The sequence below is a fragment of the Triticum aestivum genome, chromosome 6B (genome assembly GCF_018294505.1).
Source record: "Triticum aestivum cultivar Chinese Spring chromosome 6B, IWGSC CS RefSeq v2.1, whole genome shotgun sequence".
NCBI classification, from domain to species: domain Eukaryota; kingdom Viridiplantae; phylum Streptophyta; class Magnoliopsida; order Poales; family Poaceae; genus Triticum; species Triticum aestivum.
The window spans coordinates 723,688,453-723,707,838 of NC_057810.1; the positions used below are offsets into that span (position 1 = coordinate 723,688,453).

At 46.4% G+C, this 19,386-nt stretch overlaps 1 protein-coding gene and 2 pseudogenes across 1 annotated transcript in view; 2 read left to right on the plus strand and 1 right to left on the minus strand.

Annotated features, from left to right (window-relative positions):
* Positions 1–7,526, plus strand: part of LOC123139784 (rRNA-processing protein UTP23 homolog) — a 12,064-nt pseudogene extending 4,538 nt beyond the window's left edge.
* A 746-nt stretch (positions 7,527–8,272) lies between these two features.
* Positions 8,273–15,605, plus strand: LOC123139785 (rRNA-processing protein UTP23 homolog; annotated as a pseudogene).
* Positions 15,606–15,648: 43 nt separating this feature from the next.
* Positions 15,649–19,386, minus strand: part of LOC123139786 (uncharacterized) — a 5,926-nt gene continuing 2,188 nt past the window's right edge. Inside the window, exons 2-5 of the mRNA XM_044559489.1 lie at positions 17,208–17,293; positions 16,970–17,105; positions 16,755–16,918; positions 15,649–15,918 (exon numbers count right to left, since the gene is read on the minus strand). Coding sequence (XP_044415424.1) covers positions 15,649–15,918; positions 16,755–16,918; positions 16,970–17,105; positions 17,208–17,293 — 656 coding nt within the window. The remainder of the gene's footprint in view (positions 15,919–16,754; positions 16,919–16,969; positions 17,106–17,207; positions 17,294–19,386) is intronic.

The following is a 19,386-nucleotide window of genomic DNA, read 5'->3' on the forward strand; positions in this document are numbered from 1 at the left end:
TTTTTGCAAAAAGAGGATGCCGAGATCAGGAACAAAGGATATAACTCACCTTCGAGATGTCGTGGTCCACACACAACAGTTATGAGAATCAAGATTGCACATTGGTCGTAGATCAATGTGTAACTGTTTTCTTACATTCCCCGCGAAGAAAAAAACTGTTTCTGACACACAAAACATCGAGACAGCAGTGAGAATATCTGTTGCATGGGTGCTTTGTGTTGCATTGCATCCTATGCACCGAACTCCCTAGCACATTAATAAACGTTCTAAAAATTCTGAAAAAAGGAAAAATTCGACACCGAATACTACTCCACAGAACATAAGTTGAGGTATAGATTTGGCTCAGTCACATTGATGTTAAATTTGTTATTTTTGTATCTCCAGCAATAATTCAAATTTTCATACGAAATTTTAAGGCAACATATATTAATTGTTAGAAGGGAGAAAGAGGATTGGTGGAATCGTTCGTTGTATTGCTTGAGCCTCGGGAATATATATAAGAGTACAATGATCTACTTGGAGTACAAGAAGCCAGAACAAATCCTAGTCTATCTCGTCTTTCCTAATAATCAATATACTCAACATACCACCGGCCTAGGTCGACGAGCAGGCCGACGCGTGGACGACGGCCGTGAGGGGCCGCCTATCGCCGATGCCGCCGGGTCGGGGCGACGGGCGGGTAGATGCACGGACGACGGCCTTTAGGGGTCGCCTGTCGCGCGAGGCCGCCAGGTCGATGAAGAGGTCGGCCGGTCGCGCCGTTGTCGGAGTAGAGGCGCACGATGGTCGACGACAGTGGCGGGCGGCGCAAACCAATCAAGTATAGATCGAAAAACCAAAAAGAAAAACGCTAATCAAAACGACCGGCGAGAGAGAGAGAAAAAACCCGGAGCAAGGGCTCGGGAAAAGGCTCTCTAGGCAGCCGGTCAACACGACCGGCGGACGAACCATAGGTACGGACGACGCGGCCCCCGGCGACGATCATGGAGATCGACCGCCCCGGGGGCGACGCGGAGCGGAAGCGGTGGCGGTAGCTAGGGTTTGGATCGGTTAGGCTGATACCATGTTAGAAGGGAGAGAGAGGATTGGTGGAATCGTTCGTTGTATCGCTTGAGCCTCGTGGCATATATATGTTCGTACAATGATCCATTTGGAGTACAAGACAAGCCAGAACAAATCCTAGTCTATCTCGTCTTTCCTAATAATCAATATACTCAACATTGATGATGTGTCAAAATATGCTTGATTTCTTTCAGATTTTCTAAATATATTTTAAAATATACTACGGGATCTGGTGCACCAGTAACACCCAAGAGTGGGTGCACTAGATACATTCCCGTAGAGCAGTTACATGAAAATGGCCTATTTGTTTTGTTTGCTTCCAATAATCCCAACTGCATATAATGTATTGTAATCAGATCACATTGGTTAGCTTGGGTCTGTTTTCCAACTATTCAACTCCATGCACTAACTGAAAAACATGTTCCGGAATTGTATACTACTACTACTACCTTCAGTGAGGATAGTTCTGCGGTATCGTGACTACTGGGGGCGTTGATTGTTTGTTGTCTGGAATTTTATTTGTGTCTTCAGTTGCGAGCATGACAAAGTGGTCAGTGCAGTGGACTGTATCATGTCCCTTGTTGGTGATAAGAATCCCGAGCACTACTTTTGCCTCCCAGGATTCTGGTCTCCGGGCAAAGTTACGAGAGGTATGAAGATTTGCTATGCTTTTGTAGCATTCTACTTTTACCATCTTATCACCTGAATTTTATTTTTGAAAGAATTTGCTCAGGGACATTAGTACAACCGACAAGTATCATATCATCTATCTAATGGAAACAACAGAAACAAATCTATTTTTCCATTTTATCTTATCAACTTTTACCATGTTCATGCATGTTTTACTTTTCTGTAGGTTCCTTGTGTTCGTGTGATATACGGTCTGAAGAACTCCCTGTTTATTCAGCAACCCTCAGTGCAGCAACGCAAGTTTGCTCAGTTGGATGAGGAGAAGCGTATACATATGGAAAAATCAGAATTTAAGAAGGTACTAAAAGCATCATCAGAAGGAAAGACGTCTGTCGGTAGAGCCATACCCGGAGTAGTTGCAGAGAAGAGCAAGTTTGAAAGGAACAGAGCAAAGGTTATATTTACATAAACTGTTTTCAGGATATTCTTCATATGCATGTTTTGTGGGCATCACTAATATCTGGAGTTATGAGATGCTGATGCGTGTCCTTCTGTACGGCCCAAACCCACTCTCTTGCAAGAAAAAAAAATAAAGCCCCAACCGTCAGCTGCTCAAAATCAGGTAATTAATCATCGCTAGGCAGCATTTACATCTGTAAGCTGTATGTAATACTTGAAACACGCAGATCATATGGATTTTTTTCAAAACTATCATGTTTTTTGTAGCTATTTCGGAAACTATACCGCAGATTGAAAAAAACACAAAACTGTGACCCTGTCGTCCTGGATTGGGCCGAAAAGGCAGTTTTCGGCCAGGCTAAGGCCGAAGTAGGCTTTTCGGCCGCGCTTGGGCCGAATACGTGCGTAGCTGGGCCAAAAAGTCTGTGTTGGCGGGGGGCCGGCCGAAAATAGTAGCTTCGGCTACCAGGCGGCCGAAGCGGGCCGTTTTCGGCCAACCAGCGACCGAAGTAGGCCTTTTCGGCCAGGCTTCGACCGAAGCTGTTTTCGGCCACGTATCAGCCGAAAAGGTGCGCATAAGCACCATCTTCCCTTTCCTCTCGCTGCATGTTCTTCCTTTCTCTCTGTTAGTTCTTCTCTGTACCCCCCCCCCGTGCCGATCTCCTCCATTTGCCATCCATTTGCATATCCAGCCCATAGAATCGGTAGATCATAGCAATCCCTGCCGGCCTACGGTGTTATTTTTGCGATGGGATAGTTTTTGATGTGTTTGTGGAGGAGCAGCCATGGTGGGGAGGAGGAGCCATGGTGGAGAGGAGGACGGGTAGTAGGTGGTGGTGACTAGTAGCAGCAGCTGCAGAGGAGGAGGTGGTGAGGAGGAGGAGGTGGTGAGGAGGAGGAGGAGGAGCAGGTTGGGGGCTAACCGGAGTTGAACCTCCGGTCGTCGGGGGCGGCGTTGTCGTTCTCCGGTGGTGCAAATACTTCACGAGGTGGCCGGTGCCGCTGAGTCGAAGAGAGAAGCAAGAAGCGGACACACGCTTCGAAGGTATAATCACGTCGTCACAAATTTTATCTAAATTGTATAGTGTATATAAGTCATATTGTGAATTTTAGTGTTAATATATTTCTGGAGGCATTTTAGCGCATTCGTGTAGCGGATAATATTAGTGTTCGTTGTGATTAATGAGAAGATGGCAATGTCTGACAGGTGAAAATGTCTGAATCAGTAAATCTGAATGTTTACTACGGCGCTGGTAATGTTCGATATAATGAGTTGGGGGTTGATCTTAGCGAGTTTAAAAATGGCGTCATGACACTAGCAGACCCGGATAGACTGGACATTAGACAGTTGAAGTACTGGTTGACAACTAGTTTCGGGCTGGATCCTGAAGTATGTTCCGTCAGTATTCATGCATTGTGGACCAAATCTTGTAAAAATGTAAAGTGGGAGTTGATGCCGGTAGATAGGAGCCAGCATTGGTTGTCCTTGTTAAGACGGTTCCGAGACTGAAGAATCCACCCATATGCACTTGTGCAACCTGTGCCGAAGGAGGTGAATACCGTACAAGTACACAGGGGGTATGAAACCGGTCAGGGCAGTGAAGTGGCAACCGAGATTGTTTTATCCGGGTCACAACCACAAGATGTGTATGCTAGCCAACGCGAGAAAGAGTCGGAGTACGTGCCACAAAATGTTTGTGGTCCTGATACTGGGCAGAGTAGCCAGTCGATAATATTAGCTGGTTCTGGTTTTGCTGATGGGGATGAGGAAGGGGATGAAATGCAGAGGGTGATGGAGGAAGAGGACGAGGATGGATTGGTGGAGGAACTGGATTCTGAAAATTCTGAGGATAAAGTGGAGGTACCGATTCCTTCTGCATGGGAGCAGGACATATCCACCGGCCTTACGGTCAACGATGGCCATGAGACTCCATGGCAGTATAATCTGAACCAAGTACAGATAGGGGCTATGTTTGATACAAAGAAAAAATTTAAGTATGCGGTGATAAAGTGGGCTATGTCTACGCAGAGGGTTTTCCGGACACACATATCAAGTCCAACAAACTATACCGTGAAATGTGTTGAAACAAGTTGTCCTGGGAAGGTGCACGGGCACGTGCCGAAGTATGACATCCACTGGGTTGTCACCATTGTCGTCCCACATAATTGTGTGAGGAAGAACCTACTGGTGAAGCATCCGAACCTGACTTCAAGTCTCATTGCGCAACTCATGTATACTGAGATAGTAGAGAAGAAAGATATGGAAGCAAAACACATCCAGACAGCAGTGAAGGTGAGATGGAATTATGTCATTCCTTATGGGAAGGCTTGAAGGGCTCAGCAGAAGGCTATGGAGCCATGCAACTTCGGCCTAGGGTTGACCAAAAAGTGACTTTTCGGCCTAGACTTGACCAAAAAGTCTATTTCGGCCAAGGGTTGACTAAAAAGTGCCCTTTCGACCAGGTGATGGCCGAAAACTCTATTTCGGCCTAACTGTGGCCGAAAACTACTACTTCGGCCAAAAGATGGCCGACGGGCTACTAGTTGGGGATACCAACTGAAACTCCATGTTCAGTTGTAGTTGTACAGTAGTAGTGCATGGTTGAATTGTATTTCCATTTACTTCTGGATATAGAACTATAGGTCACATTGACCTTTCCATGGAAGCAAGCAGGCTTTTTTGACTTGTGATGTATAACCTGCCATTTCTCTTGAAAATTAAAAAACATTACTAAGCGTACATGTTAATGTAGGAGTCTTAATAAGAAATGTACAAATGGACCCAAAGTTCAGTTCAAACTTATTAAATATTTTTGATCGTTGATATTTGATGTACTATACTGTTCTGGTTTTCCTGTAAGATGGCATTTTTTGTTGTCAAACAAAAAGCTTATATGTGTTAGTTTGCTCCACTCTTTTCCTTCCATAAAAAAATTCCATCATATGTGCTATGCAGATCTCCTTGCAGGTACTGCTCACTCCTCTCCTTTTACATCACACTTGACAAGAGACTGGCTCACACCATCTTCTGATCATTGGCGAAGGATGAGCGACCCCTTGAAGTGCTCCGAGATGTTTTTCACTGAAATATTACATTGACTTTCTATGGCCTTGAAAAAAGACAGCAGTTCACTTCTATGATTTTGATAGTAACTACCGAAGGTGATGTAGTTTGGTAGGTTGTAGTTTTGTATGTTTATGTATGTTGATTTATAATTTTTATGTGGGGTTTACAAATAGTTCATGTATTATTTTCTAAGGCACACATGATGTGGATTATTGATTTATTCGATAACTACGGAAAATGGAAAATGTTCTCACACGAACACAACACAACGGAAAATGGAAAATGTTCTCACACGAACACAACTTGATGTCAAGAGGAAACTAAGAATCCCCACACAATAAATTAACAAGGGTGTACAGTACCTGGCCAAGATAACAGCAATAGGAAGAGGAAACGGGACTTGTATGACTCTAAGCAAGATGATGATGGCCAGATGTACCACTTCAAAGATCAAGCCGGTGGCAACATGAATAAAAAAACAGCGAGGCAGAGCGGTGGCAGTACGTTGAGCTGAGCCTCTCCTGCGGAGAGGTGAGGAAGTCAGAGATGGAGTGTGCGAGGAAGGAGAAGGGAATCCATCTATTTGTACTGAAAATCAGTAGTGGGATTTGATGGCATGGAAAATGGAACGATGTGATAGGTGTCTAGGAGAAATAAATGACTCTCGCGTGGCACAAGAAAGGAATTGTTGCCATGTGAACACACTGGAAAAAGAAAATTCACCAACCTGCAGGCGCTGCGGTAGGAAATACGATGAGGGAAAAGGTAGAAGATTTTGTGCAGAAGATGAAAGAGACCGGCGGCTTTCATAAGATTCCTCCGCTATTTGTCGCGAATTATTTGGTGAGAATTTAATATTGTGCATGTGGTCAGAGCAATGGGCTGCATGTTCTTGCTATTGAGTATTGACCCTCCGAAGGAAACTGAACGCATGGAATTGGAACAGACTTAATTAATCAGCTTTTTTTTGGAACATGTCAGTTTTATTTTTGTGAGATGGAACGCTGTTGACAACAGCTGATGTGGCAGATTGCTTGGAAACTGAACGCTGATGTGTCATCATGCTGATGTTTATAGTGTGCATGTTGAAAGAATTGATGGTAGTAGGGATCAACTTCTTAAGAATGTAAGATTTGGGATAAAACTAGTAGAGCTTTGAAAAATAGAGACCACTCTGTGTATTCAGAAGAAAACCAACCATCCGATGCCTTTCGACTAAAAGTGACCATCCAATTCCTGCACACTGGTGGATCAATTTCAACCATCAGGTCCCTCCTTTACCTTAGAGAATCTACAACTGTAACTTGCTAATTTGGATTCCTAAATGCCCGCGGAAGCGTCCAGAGCGTCCTACTCCACTACGCCGCCGCACGCTGGTCTTGAGGTGCCTTGTACTGCCTGTACTTGGCTCATCTTGCCCATTGTCCAATGTCGCCGGTGTCCGCCTGATTCATGGCCCAACGCAAGATGTCCACTGACATCGCGCCCTTGGACGGGGTCTGAAATCAATGTCTTCAGTTCATCCGGCATAGCATTCTTCATCACAACGTCGGCCTTCTTGTGCATGTCATCGATGCTGCTGAAGTTGGAGCACACTTCCATGGTATGCTCGAACTTCTTGCGGTCACCAAGCGAGCACCCAAGGAAATAGGCCCTCCATTCAATGCCCCAGGGGAAAGGGTTGGGGTTGGAGTTGGAGTTCATGGAGAGGGAGAGGTGGTGAAACAGAGGGGATTGAGTGTGGTGCTAGGTTAGTTGGGTGGGTTAATATAGGAGTGTTAGGCCGATATGAATGAATGCTGACCATTGAACTACGTGTTGTTCATAATGCAGATGGACAAGGGCAAGGAAGTCGTGCCACCATTGGAGAAAGGCAAGGAGTTCGTACCGCCATTGGTCGAAGTGTCGAAGCAGGATCACTCAAGCGCCAAGTGGGGAAACTATGACCACTACCACCAGGAGTCAGGACCAAGCCATTTCTGCAAGGTTATCCTTGCTCCAAAGTTGGGGAGAGTCTGCCATTGCCACTGGATTTCATGAAGCACTTCCCCGTCGCCCCTACAGAGTTCAAACTGAAGACGAACACTGGTTGCGCATGAAGGGTGACGGTGAGGGTGATCAACGACAGGGTCAACCTTGATCAGGGTTGGGCCACCTTAGCCACCGTTCACTAGATCATTATCGGGTACATGCTGACGTTCAAGCTGCTGACCCAGGCACCATGAAGGTTATCGTCTTCAACGACAAGGGCGTGGAGATGGTCACCAAGTGCAAGGAGCATGACAATGCCTTCACCGTGACAACCTGAGCTCATGTTGCCTGTTCGTTGTTGGTTGTTGGTTTAAGACTTGGGTTTCGTCTAAAACTTATCGTACTATGTTGTTTTACAACATCCGATGCATCGTTAAGACTTGTGTTTGTTCCTAAGTTTGTTCTGTTACTCTAGTTTAGTTCTTAGTTCTTCATGTGTGCCTCTAGTAACCTCACCACATCGAGGAGGAGATTACCACACAATTGTCCTAGATGTAACCAAAAAACCGGACTTGTGTTTCCCTGAAACAAGTCCGCAACTAAATAGCAGACCTTCCGTTTCGGCACATCCGGGCTAGAGGGGGTGCAGACAACCAATCAACATGCAGATATTGGTTTTTTGCATACATATGCTCAGCCAGACCCATTTAAGACAAGTATGCAAAGTGTCTAAAAAGATGCAGGTAACCAAAAGCATCCATGGTATTTCCTATAGTTTTCTGTGCAATAGTCAGTCAACTTGGTAGATCATGCTCTCATCGCTAGACTTGCTTCCATCCTGCGTAGAGCGCGACATTGCTCTCGCGGTAAGGTGCATTTTTCGCTACGAAGAGGCTATTTATATTTTGTGAGAATGACGAACACGGGCTGCCTTAGAGGGCCCAGCCCAGAGCGCGTAACAGATTTCCTTCAGCCCAGCACGCACGCGGGTGAACACGAAACCCGTAGCCCTGCTGCCTCCTGCAATCCCCCCACTCGACACGCCGCCGCCACCTCCAGCGGCCGCCTGCCCACCGGCCGGCGATGAGGATGAAGAGGCGGTCGCGGCACGCAAGGTGGTAAAGTTCTACTCCACCTGCTTCGGCTTCCGCGAGCCCTACAAGGTGTTGTTCGACGGCACCTTCGTGCACCACCTCCTCGTCGACCAACTCCTCTGGTCCTCCCCTATCACGGGAAGGATGGGCCCCGTCCAGAGAAGCCCAGCCCAGCTGGAGCGAGCCAAGAGGAAGGTGAAGCCCAACCCACTGGTGCGAGGCCCAGAGTGGAACGAGTAGGTATAAAGAGAGCAGCATTTCGCTAGGGTTGGCATCGTTGGATCACTTGCTAAATCGGCGCCGCTGGGCGATGTATCTCTCCTCCCACCCCCGGACTCTCTCCTCCTGATCCCCTTCTTGCTGAGAACAAATCCTACCTTGTAGCTCCTCTGATTCATAAATTCGAGAGTGATTCGGTTATCCTACACCAAGATCCGTGTCATTTGGTATCGGAGCCTTCAAATCCACCACACATTTTTTCTTCCGCGGCCCGATCTGGCGCCGAAAACTCGCAGTCTGAAAGAGGTCATTGCGGGGATCAATGTCCAAAAGCAGCTGGAGGAAGCCGCGGAGGAGCGGAGCGGCATCGCCAAGGCTCTTCTCGCGATCCAGAAGACATTGGATCTGATGGCTCCCGCTGTCGCGAAGATGGAGCCAGCGGTCGCCAAGATGGAGCCGGCGCTCGCCTCCATGGAGCCAGTGGTGCAAGATCTGGCGGCGTGGCGCCCCGGGATTGATACGGCGATGGGACAATTCCGGGTCAATCTCGGTGAGATCCGCGCGGAACTAGAGAAGATGGCGCGGCACACAACGGGCCGCGACAAGATGGCGGAAGCTTCGTGTTCGGCAGTGGCGGACGCGCCTGAACTCGAAGGGCATCGCAGTGGCGACGGCAACGGGCCCGATGGCCACCGCAGGGCTTCGATTCCACGGGAACTGGTTGGGGGGGCTCTTCTCCCCGCATCGGTCCCGGCCAACGGTACGGTCCGCACTCCTTTTCCCACGGCACCGTTTCCCCCACCACCATTGTTGGATTTTGGCAGTAGTACTAGTCATAGAGGTTCGTATCATAAGCATGTTGAGTGTCCCAGTTTTGATGGTGATAATCCTACTGGGTGGCGTATTCGTTGCGAAGCCTACTTTCGCGTGTGTGCGGTGGATCCAGCCGTGTGGGTGGACACTGTGGTGGTCCATTTCACTGGGGCTGCTGCTTTGTGGCTCGAATGGTCTAAGATGCATCTTAAGGCTGCTAATTGGGAGGCTTTCTGCATAGAAGTTCTTGAAAAATTTGGTCGGTCTGAGTTTCAGCATCTCTTGCGTCGTTTTTCAAAGCTTAAGCAGGAGGGTTCGGTGTTAGAGTATGCCAAACAGTTCAATGTAACCATGCACTGTTTGTTAGCGCATCATAGCTCTTGGGATCCTCTTTTTTCACCACTCAATTCATCGAAGGATTAGCTCATGAAATTAAAGTAGCAGTTATGTTGCATCGTCCAAAAGACCTCGATACTGCTGTTTCCTTGGCTGAATTGCAGGAAGAGGTGGTTGACATGGTGCGGCAGGAGCAAGAGGCTAATGTGGTGCAGCGCTTTGGGGCACCCAGCAGCAGAACTGGGCGTTTCTCTTCGCGCCCAGCCTTGTCTGTGGTTGTGCCTGCAACGGCTTCAATTGGACGTCCCAATACGTCCCTGCCCATTTCTACTCCACTGGAGACACGACGAGGTCTGGATATCGCCAAGCCATCTTCAAGTCCCACATACACCACAACGGATGATAAACTCAAGGCTCTCAGGGCTTTTCGCAAAGCCTGGGGTCTCTGCTTTACTTGTGGCGAGCGATGGGGGCCAGGGCATGTTTGTGCATCCACGGTCCAGCTACACGTCGTGGAGGAGCTTGTGGGAATGATTTCACCCCCTGCCTCTCCGAGTACTGCAGTTGTTCAGGCTGAAAGTTCTGAAGATGATCTACGCCTTTTGTCGGCGGCAGCTGTTCAAGGTACAGAAGCACCCAAAGCATTTCGGCTGTCTGGAAAAATTGGAAACAAGGTGCTGCTCATGCTTGTGGACTCCGGGAGCTCTCACAGCTTTGTCAACACTGAGACTGCTCAAGATTGGGATGGGGTGCAAGCTATGCATGTACCACTAAAAGTCAAGGTTGCTGATGGGGCAGTTACACTATGCGACCAAGAAGTGCCAGACTGCGAATATGTTATTCAACGCCACCGATTCAGTTCCACCCTCAAGTTATTTCCCTTGGGCAGCTATGATATAGTGCTGGGCATGGATTGGCTTGAGTCTAGGGGCCTGATGACTGTCAATTGGGGAGAGAAGCTAATGACATTTCAGCACAAAGGTGCGTACATTCAGTTGACTGGTACCACGCCAGAGATGTCGTGTTGTCAAGCCATTTCAGGGGCTCAGCTGCAAATGATGCACGCTCGTACAGAGCTGGCACATGTGTTGCTCCTAGCTATATCCAAGCCAGAGGGAGCATCTGATCCAATTCCAATCGAGGTGGAAGAGTTGCTTACAGAATTTGCAGATCTGTTTGAAGAACCCAAAGGGTTGCCACCTCAGCGGGAGTTCGACCATGCCATTGAGCTGATTCCAGGGGCTCAGCCAGTCAAACGTCGTCCGTATCGTTATAACCCAGCTCAGAAGGACGAAATCGAAGCTCAGGTGGCTGAGATGTTAAAGCAAGGGATTATTCAGCTCAGCCGTAGCCCGTTTTCATCACTGTCTTGCTGGTGCAGAAGAAAGATGGGGAGTGGCGTTTTTGTGTGGACTATCCTTCCTCAATGCTATTACCATCAAGAACCGATACCCCATTCCGGTAATTGATGAGTTGCTAGATGAATTGCACGGTGCCACGGTGTTTACCAGTTTGGACTTGCAGTCGGGGTACCATCAGATTCGAATGAGGCCAGAGGACGAGGCCAAGACGGCTTTCCAAACTCATCATGGTCATTTCGAGTTTAAAGTAATGCCGTATGGAGTGACAGGTGGACCGCCAACTTTCCAGGGAGGCATGCATCTGGTGCTTGCTCCACTACTGAGAAAAGGAGTCCTTGTTTTTATTGATGATATTCTGGTATTCAGCAAAGCCCTGGATGAGCATGTGGTGTTGCTTCGGAAGGTGTTCCAGCGACTGCAGCAATACTCCTTGAAAGTAAAGAGGTCAAAATGTACATTTGCTCAACCGCAGCTGCGCTACCTTGGCCATATTATCAGCGCAGAAGGCGTAAGTACTGATCCCAAGAACACTGACAAGGTTCTAGCTTGGAAGCAACCGGAGTCTGTCAAGGAAGTGTGCCAATTTCTGGGGTTGGCGGGCTATTATCGCAAGTTCGTTAAACATTTCGAAATTATCAGCAAGCCACTAACAGATTTGCTCAAGAAGGGTGTTCCGTTCTTGTGGACACCTACCCAAGAACAGGCTTTTCACCTGCTGAAAACTTCTCTCACCAAAGCGCCTGTGTTGGCGTTGCCGGACTTTTCCAAGCCTTTCGTCATCGAAACAGACGCGTCAGATGTTGGCATTGGCGCGGTTCTTATGCAACAGCAGCATCCCATCGCCTTCCTCAGTCAGTCCTCGGGTCCTAAGCATCGGGGGCTTTCGACCTATGAGAAGGAGTGTTTGGCCATTCTTATGGCAGTCGACAAATGGCGTTCATATCTGCTGCTGTCTGAGTTTACTATCAGAACGGACCATAGAAGCCTTTCCTGTCTCGATGAGCAAAAGCTTACTATTCCCTGGCAACACAAGGCTCTCACTAAGTTATTGGGACTGCAGTACAAGATCGAGTATCGTCGCGGGGCTTCTAATGTAGCGGCCGATGCTTTGTCGCACCTAACTGAGAGCAACATGTGTGCCCTGTCGGTGTGCGTGCCCACCTGGTTAGACGAGGTGAAGAAAGGATATCAGAATGACCCGGCTTGCTCGAACAAGTTGGCAACTGCAGCTACAGGGGCACCGCTGGATGGTCCCTTCACGGTGGTTGATGGACTGATTCGATACAAGGGCAGGGTCTGGCTCGGCTCCAACTCAGCAGCTCAGAAGAAGGTTTTGCACGAATTGCATGCGGGAGCACTTGGGGGGCACTCTGGGGTGCACGCTACTTCTAATCGAATCATCAGGCATTTTGCATGGCCGAGACTGAAACAGACTGTCAAAAACTTTGTGGCAAACTGTGCGGTTTGTAAGCAGGCCAAGCCCGAGCATGTGAAGTATCTAGGGCTTCTTCAGCCGCTGCCCGTTCCCGAGCAAGCCTGGGAGATGGTGACATTGGACTTCGTGGAAGGATTGCCGTCTTCTCGAGGATTTAACTCCATCTTGGTGGTGGTGGATAAGTTGACGCGGTACGCACATTTTATCCCCCTGCGGCATCCCTACTCAGCTTTACAAGTCGCAAAAGCTTACCTGGAGAATGTGTTCAAACTTCATGGGCCTCCTGATAAGATGGTCTCAGACCGTGATCGTATCTTCACCAGTCGGGTGTGGCAGGAGCTGTGTAAGCTGACACATACTACTCTGAACATCTCGTCTGCACGGCACCCCCATACTGATGGTACCACTGAGAGAGTCAACCAATGCATGGAACTGTACCTCCGTTGCTTCGTGCATAACTGTCCTAGCAAGTGGGTGGACTGGCTGGCGCTGGCAGAATTTTGGTATAACACCTCTTATCACTCAGCTCTTCGTTCTTCTCCATTTGAAGTCCTGTATGGACACAAGCCACGTTTCTTCGGGATCACCAATATTGCCGATGAGGCAGTAACTGATTTGGCAGCCTGGACCAAAGAGAGAGCAACAGTGATGGTGCTGGTCAAGCAGCACTTGCACAGAGCGCAGCAGGTGATGAAGAGCAAAGCTGATCGCAAGCGCTCTGATCGAGTTTTTGCTGTTGGGGACTGGCTGTACCTGAAGCTTCAGCCATACGCGCAATCGTCGGTGGCTATGAGAGCTAATCACAAACTGGCATTTCGCTATTTTGGTCCTTTTCAGGTGCTGGGGCGCGTTGGAGAGGTGGCATACAAGCTGGCGCTGCCCGAAACGGCGCGATTCACCCCGTTATCCATGTCTCGCAACTCCGGCTGGGCTTGCCTCCGTCAACACAAGTAATGCCGGAGCTGCCAACGCTCGACGAGGACCTCCTTCCCCTGCAAGTGCCCGAGCAAATTCTGCAACGTCGATCGGTGACCCGGGGGGCTCGTCAAGTGAAGCAAGTCCTGGTGCGTTGGTCTGGGTTTCCTGCCTCATTGGCCACCTGGGAAGACGAAGTACCTCTGCAGTCCAGATTTCCCAGAGCTGTGGCTTGGGGTCAAGCCACGTCTCAAGGAGGGGGGAATGTCACGGGAAGGATGGGCCCCGTCCAGAGAAGCCCAGCCCAGCTGGAGCGAGCCAAGAGGAAGGTGAAGCCCAACCCACTGGTGCGAGGCCCAGAGTGGACCGAGTAGGTATAAAGAGAGCAGCATTTCTCTAGGGTTGGCATCGTTGGATCACTTGCTAAATCGGCGCCGCTGGGCGATGTATCTCTCCTCCCACCCCCGGACTCTCTCCTCCTGATCCCCTTCTTGCTGAGAACAAATTCTACCTTGTAGCTCCTCTGATTCATAAATTCGAGAGTGATTCGGTTATCCTACACCAAGATCCTTGTCATCCCCACCGACGCCGCACTCCGCGAGCTCCTCTCGCCACCAGGGCGCCCCCTCTCTTCACCTCCAAGTGCGTCCAGGCTGAGCTCCGCCGCCTCGGCAAGTCCCACTCCGAGGCCTTCGACGCCGCCCAGCTCCTCGCCACCGCCAGGTACCCTTCTATCCTCCTGTTTTTATCTATTTTATTTACAGTCTTGAAATTCTAGTGTGAAATTGCACTAGTCGCTGATGCAATTTCTTGGCCGCCGCTGATTGTCTCAGTTTGTATGAAGTGATACTACTACGTTCAGTCATTCAGGAAGGATAGTATCAGAGGAGTTTGAAACACAGATTGTTCAATGGACTTCTATTTGATTTTGCTTTTCTAGGGACAGACTTCTCTTGATGTGTTGAGTGTATTCATACTACTACATTCAGTGAGGATAGTTTTGCGGAGGTGCTGATTGTTTGTTCTATGGAATTTTATTTGTGTCTTCAGTTGCTAGGATGACAAAGTGGTCAATGCAGTGGATTGTACCTATAATTGGTTGGTGATAAGAATCCAGAGCACTACTTTGTCGCCACCCAGGATTTTGGTCTCCGGGCAAAGCTACGAGAGGTATGAAGATTTGCTATGCTTTTGTAGCATTCTACTTTTACCATGTTATCACCTGAACTTTATTTTTGAAAGAATTTTCTCAGGGACATTAATACAACTTGTGTCATTTATTTAATGGAAACAACAGAAACAGATCTATTTTTCCATCTTATGTTATAAAGTTTTTGTGCAGCAATGTGTTCATGCATGTTTTACTTTGCTGTAGGTTCCTTGTGTTCCTGTGATATACGGTCTGAAGAACTCCCTGTTTATTGAGCAACCCTCTGTGCAGCAACGCAAGTTTGTTCAGTTGAACGAGGAGAAGCGTATCCATATGGAAAAATCAGAATATAAGAAGCTGCTGAAGGCGTCATCAGAAGGAAAGGCATCTGTCGGTGGAAACATACCTGGAGTGGAAGAGAAGAGCAAGTTTAAAAGGAACAGAGCAAAAGTTATATTTACATTTACTGTTTCTCAGGATAATCCATTGTTAGGATCTAGTGGGCGTAATCAAAATTTTGAGATCATAACTGCATCTCTGCCTTCTTTTACGAAATGTTAATGTGTGTCCTTCTGCAGGGTCCAAACCCACTCTGCTGAAAGAAAAAGAAACCAAAGCCCCAACCATCAGCTGCTCAAAGTCAGGTAATTGTCACTACACAGCATTATCAGTTGACATCTGTGAGGTGTATGCAATACTTGGAACATGCTCACGTAAGTATCATAGTTCTTACTGTAAAACTAGCCTGGAGATGCCTGACTTCCTAACTAAGAGTAAGACGGATAAAAAATAATGTGACAACTAAATCTTGTATAGGCTCTTAGACAGTGAAGCCCATTGCAAATTTCCTAATTGCTGTAGCTCATGATTTGATTTGTATTTGGATGCTAATGACTCGTGTATAGAAATCTCGCGACAACAAGCACTAGTGAGAACTTATTTTCTTCAGGATCAAAAGGCTGATGGTGAGGCGAAGCGAAAGAGGGTTAGGAAGCGGAAGAGAAGCATCAAAGATAGCAGTCAAAGCAGAGACAGTGAGCTGATGGACCTACAAAGATTATGTGCTGATGGTGTTTCTTCAAATGCTACATAATCGTTAGTTAATTCGATAAATCATGCACCATCGATAGAGGATTTTAGGTAGAATTTTTTGACAATGTAACACTACTAATAGTATTTTGAGGCTGTTGTTGGACTTCAAAAATCTTAAATCTAGTGCTGGTTAATACTATAAGATTTGTCCTTTGTGACGTGATGATGCCATCTAAACCGCCCGCGTGGATTTCAGCAACCACCAGCACGTCGACATGGATTCTAACAATTGCCACCGCATCGATGCTGCTGTCTAGGTTGGGCAGTGATGTCTGTTGATTCTTCAATGGTTTTGGTGATAAAAATGACCCCCACTATTTTCAGAGGAAAGAATGCCACACCATTGTACAGATGTTGCCAGCCGGCATGGTCAATAAATCATTTTTTTCAAGCAATATGGAGAAATATATATTCAAAATATTGGTAAAAGCAATATAAATTCAAAATACCGTAAAAACTGGAAATGACATAGCTCCTTCAATTATCTTAATTGTTTACATTGGTACATGCACATTAACTCTTCAACAAACAAGATCAAAGCACAGCAGCACACAACACGTGATTCGATATGGTTCTTCAACAAACAGACTTCTGATAATACTTTTGACGTTAGCAAATCCAAAACCTCCAATTGGCATATATATAGTTCTTCAACAAACATACTTCTGATACAATTTTTGATGATAGCAGATCCGAAACCTCCAATTGTCATCCACTTAAAGATGGTAATATACGTCTATCTACTTAGGCCTCTTCAAGCTAATGGTGTCGGTGGTTGTGCGGCTGGTTCCACTTTGTGACCAGTGTGAATTAACACAGTCAAACAGATGAAGACAACTACAGGTGAAAGTTGAATTAGAACAAAGCCCATGAACATGAATGCTGTCAATGGGATAGTGACTATCCTATAACATATCCCCTTTCTCCTCAACAACGGTGACACAAGAACACAATTCTTGATTGTCGGGTCCAAATTCTGATATACCAATACGAGAAAACTCATGACACATACTGCAATGGCAATCTTATGGGCAACTGGAGCTAACATCATATAGCTACCAAGTGCAAAGGCAGTTGTCAAGTTTGTAACTGAAATCGCGATGAGAAAATAGGCCAATTGTATGTGCATTCTCCGGCTTGGAAGAGATACCATGGGAGATCCCGAAAACATGAGAGAAATAGTAGCCATTGCAGAGAAAGTGAAGGCAAGTGCATTGGCTAGGGTGAACGCATCAAAAGTATACTTTCCAGCAAGGGTTGGTGTGCCCCCATTAGTGTGGTCATCAGCCCTGTAACCTCCAGGGATGGCGAAAGCTGCAGCAAAAGTCACAGTTGCAATTAAGACAGAGCCAATACAAAGATTGCCTGTCCCTTCTTTCACTTTATCCATTTCATCTTTTCTCACTTGGACAATATCATTTTCTTCAAAGTAATCCAGGCGACAAATGCCCCGTTTAGCATCAGCGAGTTCGAGCGCTAGACGGATTTTTACTTCAGTGTTCTGCAAAATCAAAATAAGTAAATTTTGAACCATGCAACTTAATTGTTCTCATTCACCTTCAAGTCCATGCTGAAAAATAAAATGATTGTGCATGTATATTACCTGGTTATAATGCAATCCTTTGGGAATATTGCAATGTGCTATATCAAGCGGGGTCTTTCCTTTCTCATTTGTTAAATTTAAGTGCACTTTTTTATTCCCAAATATAGCACAGAATATCATCAGTGTTCCTTTTTGGACGGCTAAATGCAGTGCAGTGTTTCCACCATTGTCTTGCATATTTAAAATCCATGATATCGACTGGTTTCTGCAAGCAGACCAGACCGGCCATATTTTCATTTTGTCAACTGCAACATGAAGAAATGTCCTTCCCCTAGCATCACGTAGACCAGCGCAACTGGGTGACTTCTGAAGAAAGACATTGATGGTAATTCTTGAGCCAACGGATGCAGCCACGTGTATGGGGAATGATCCATCATTGTCCATTTGATACAATGCATCTGGATTGGCTTTCAGTAGAAGTAAACGTATGTATCGTCCGTCTTTTTGACGTGGCATAGATGCAACTAAGTGAAGAGGTGTACTTCCCTTATCATCTTGTTGCGTTGTAAGGCCATTATTCCATCCTAACACCATCTCTGTAAGACCTACAAGAGGCTTCTATCAGTTAAACTAATCAACATGAGAGAAAGAGTTATACTTTGTCTGTTCTATATTATGAGGGCATATTAATCCAGCCTGTAAGATAGGTTAATTATCTTTTACTTAGCTGGTCATTCCATTTGATTCACAAAGTAATGCCAATATAATTTGGAACTGTGAGAGAAAAGAAACACTGAACCGATTAATCATCGAGTTCAGTGTTTCTCTCTCTTACAGTTCCAAATCATGAGGCCAGGCTGGGTATCCGTAGGATTCAGCAGTTTTTGGACAGACCACGAGAGCCGGACTGAATTATGTGCTGATGTATAGTTGCTGGTTTCCAGCTGTTGGCATAGTTAATGTATAGCAGCATGCTCCGGCCACAATACCTGTAACACCTTTCCTCTTATAATTGGAAAGAAAAGCTGCTCCGCTAGTGTTTCATCAAAAAAGAAGAAACACTGAACTTGAATGGATCGCTAGTAGCATCACTTATTCTGGGGACATGGATTCTTTGCTCTAGCAATATACAAAATCTGGGATCTATTCTATTAGTACCGTGTAAAATATTATCAATTTTAGAGGGGTTAGCCCTGTATTTTGTGGTAGCTAGAGGTATCTGAGACAAAGTTTCTGGGGTCTATTCGATTAGTACCCTGTACAAAATCTGGGGTCTATTCTATTGTATGGTAGCTAGAGCTATCTGGGACAAAGTTTCTCGTTATTTTAACAGGGCTATAAGTTCAAGCTGCAGGCAATTGGTGATGCGAGCTCGACTCGGCTTCCACGAGAGGCAAAGCTGGTAGAAATCTGCAACATCTATGCTAAGAAGAGCCTGGAGAGATCCTGCTGATAATTCTTGCTATTTCGAATGGATGTCTGCTATTTCTCTTTTAGTGGCCTGCCTGTCCTGTTATATTTTTTGCTGAATTCAGTTAGCTCCTCTAGTTGTAGATTTTTTTTTTCTGTTCCTGAACCGGAGACTGAATAACTGTTGAATCCGGTTTCATTCATACTCCCTACGTTCCTTTTTAGTCCATATTTTAGATTTATCTTAAGTCAAACTCTGTAAATTTTGATGAACTTTATATTAAAAATATGTCGACCACTATAATACCAAATAAATATAATATGAAATGTATTCTACAATGCATGTAATGCTATTGATTTGATATTAAAAATGTTGATATTTTTTTGCACAAACTTGATCAAACTTTACTGAGATTGACTTCAGTCAAAGCTAACATGCAGTGTAAAAATGACCGGAGTAGTAATGGAGTGGGGAGGCCACCCGGTGGCTTCCTGTTTGTCTAAAAAAAGAGAGAAGAAGCACACACTAGTAGAAAAAGGGTCTAATGTGAAACTTATTAGTCCCGGTTTGCAATTGAACCGGCACTAATGTGACCATTAGTGCCGGTTCCAACGGCCAGGCGGGCGGCACTCATTAGCACCGGTTCGTCGCGAACCTTTAGTACTGGTTCGTGCCACGAACCAGTACTAAAGAGGTAGTGGCCTTTAGTACAGGCTGGTGGCTCCAACCGGTACTAAAGGGGGGGGGGGATCTTTAGTACCGGTTGGAGCCATCAACTGGTACTAAAGGTGGTGGCCTTTAGTATAGGTTGGTGGCTCCAACCGGTAC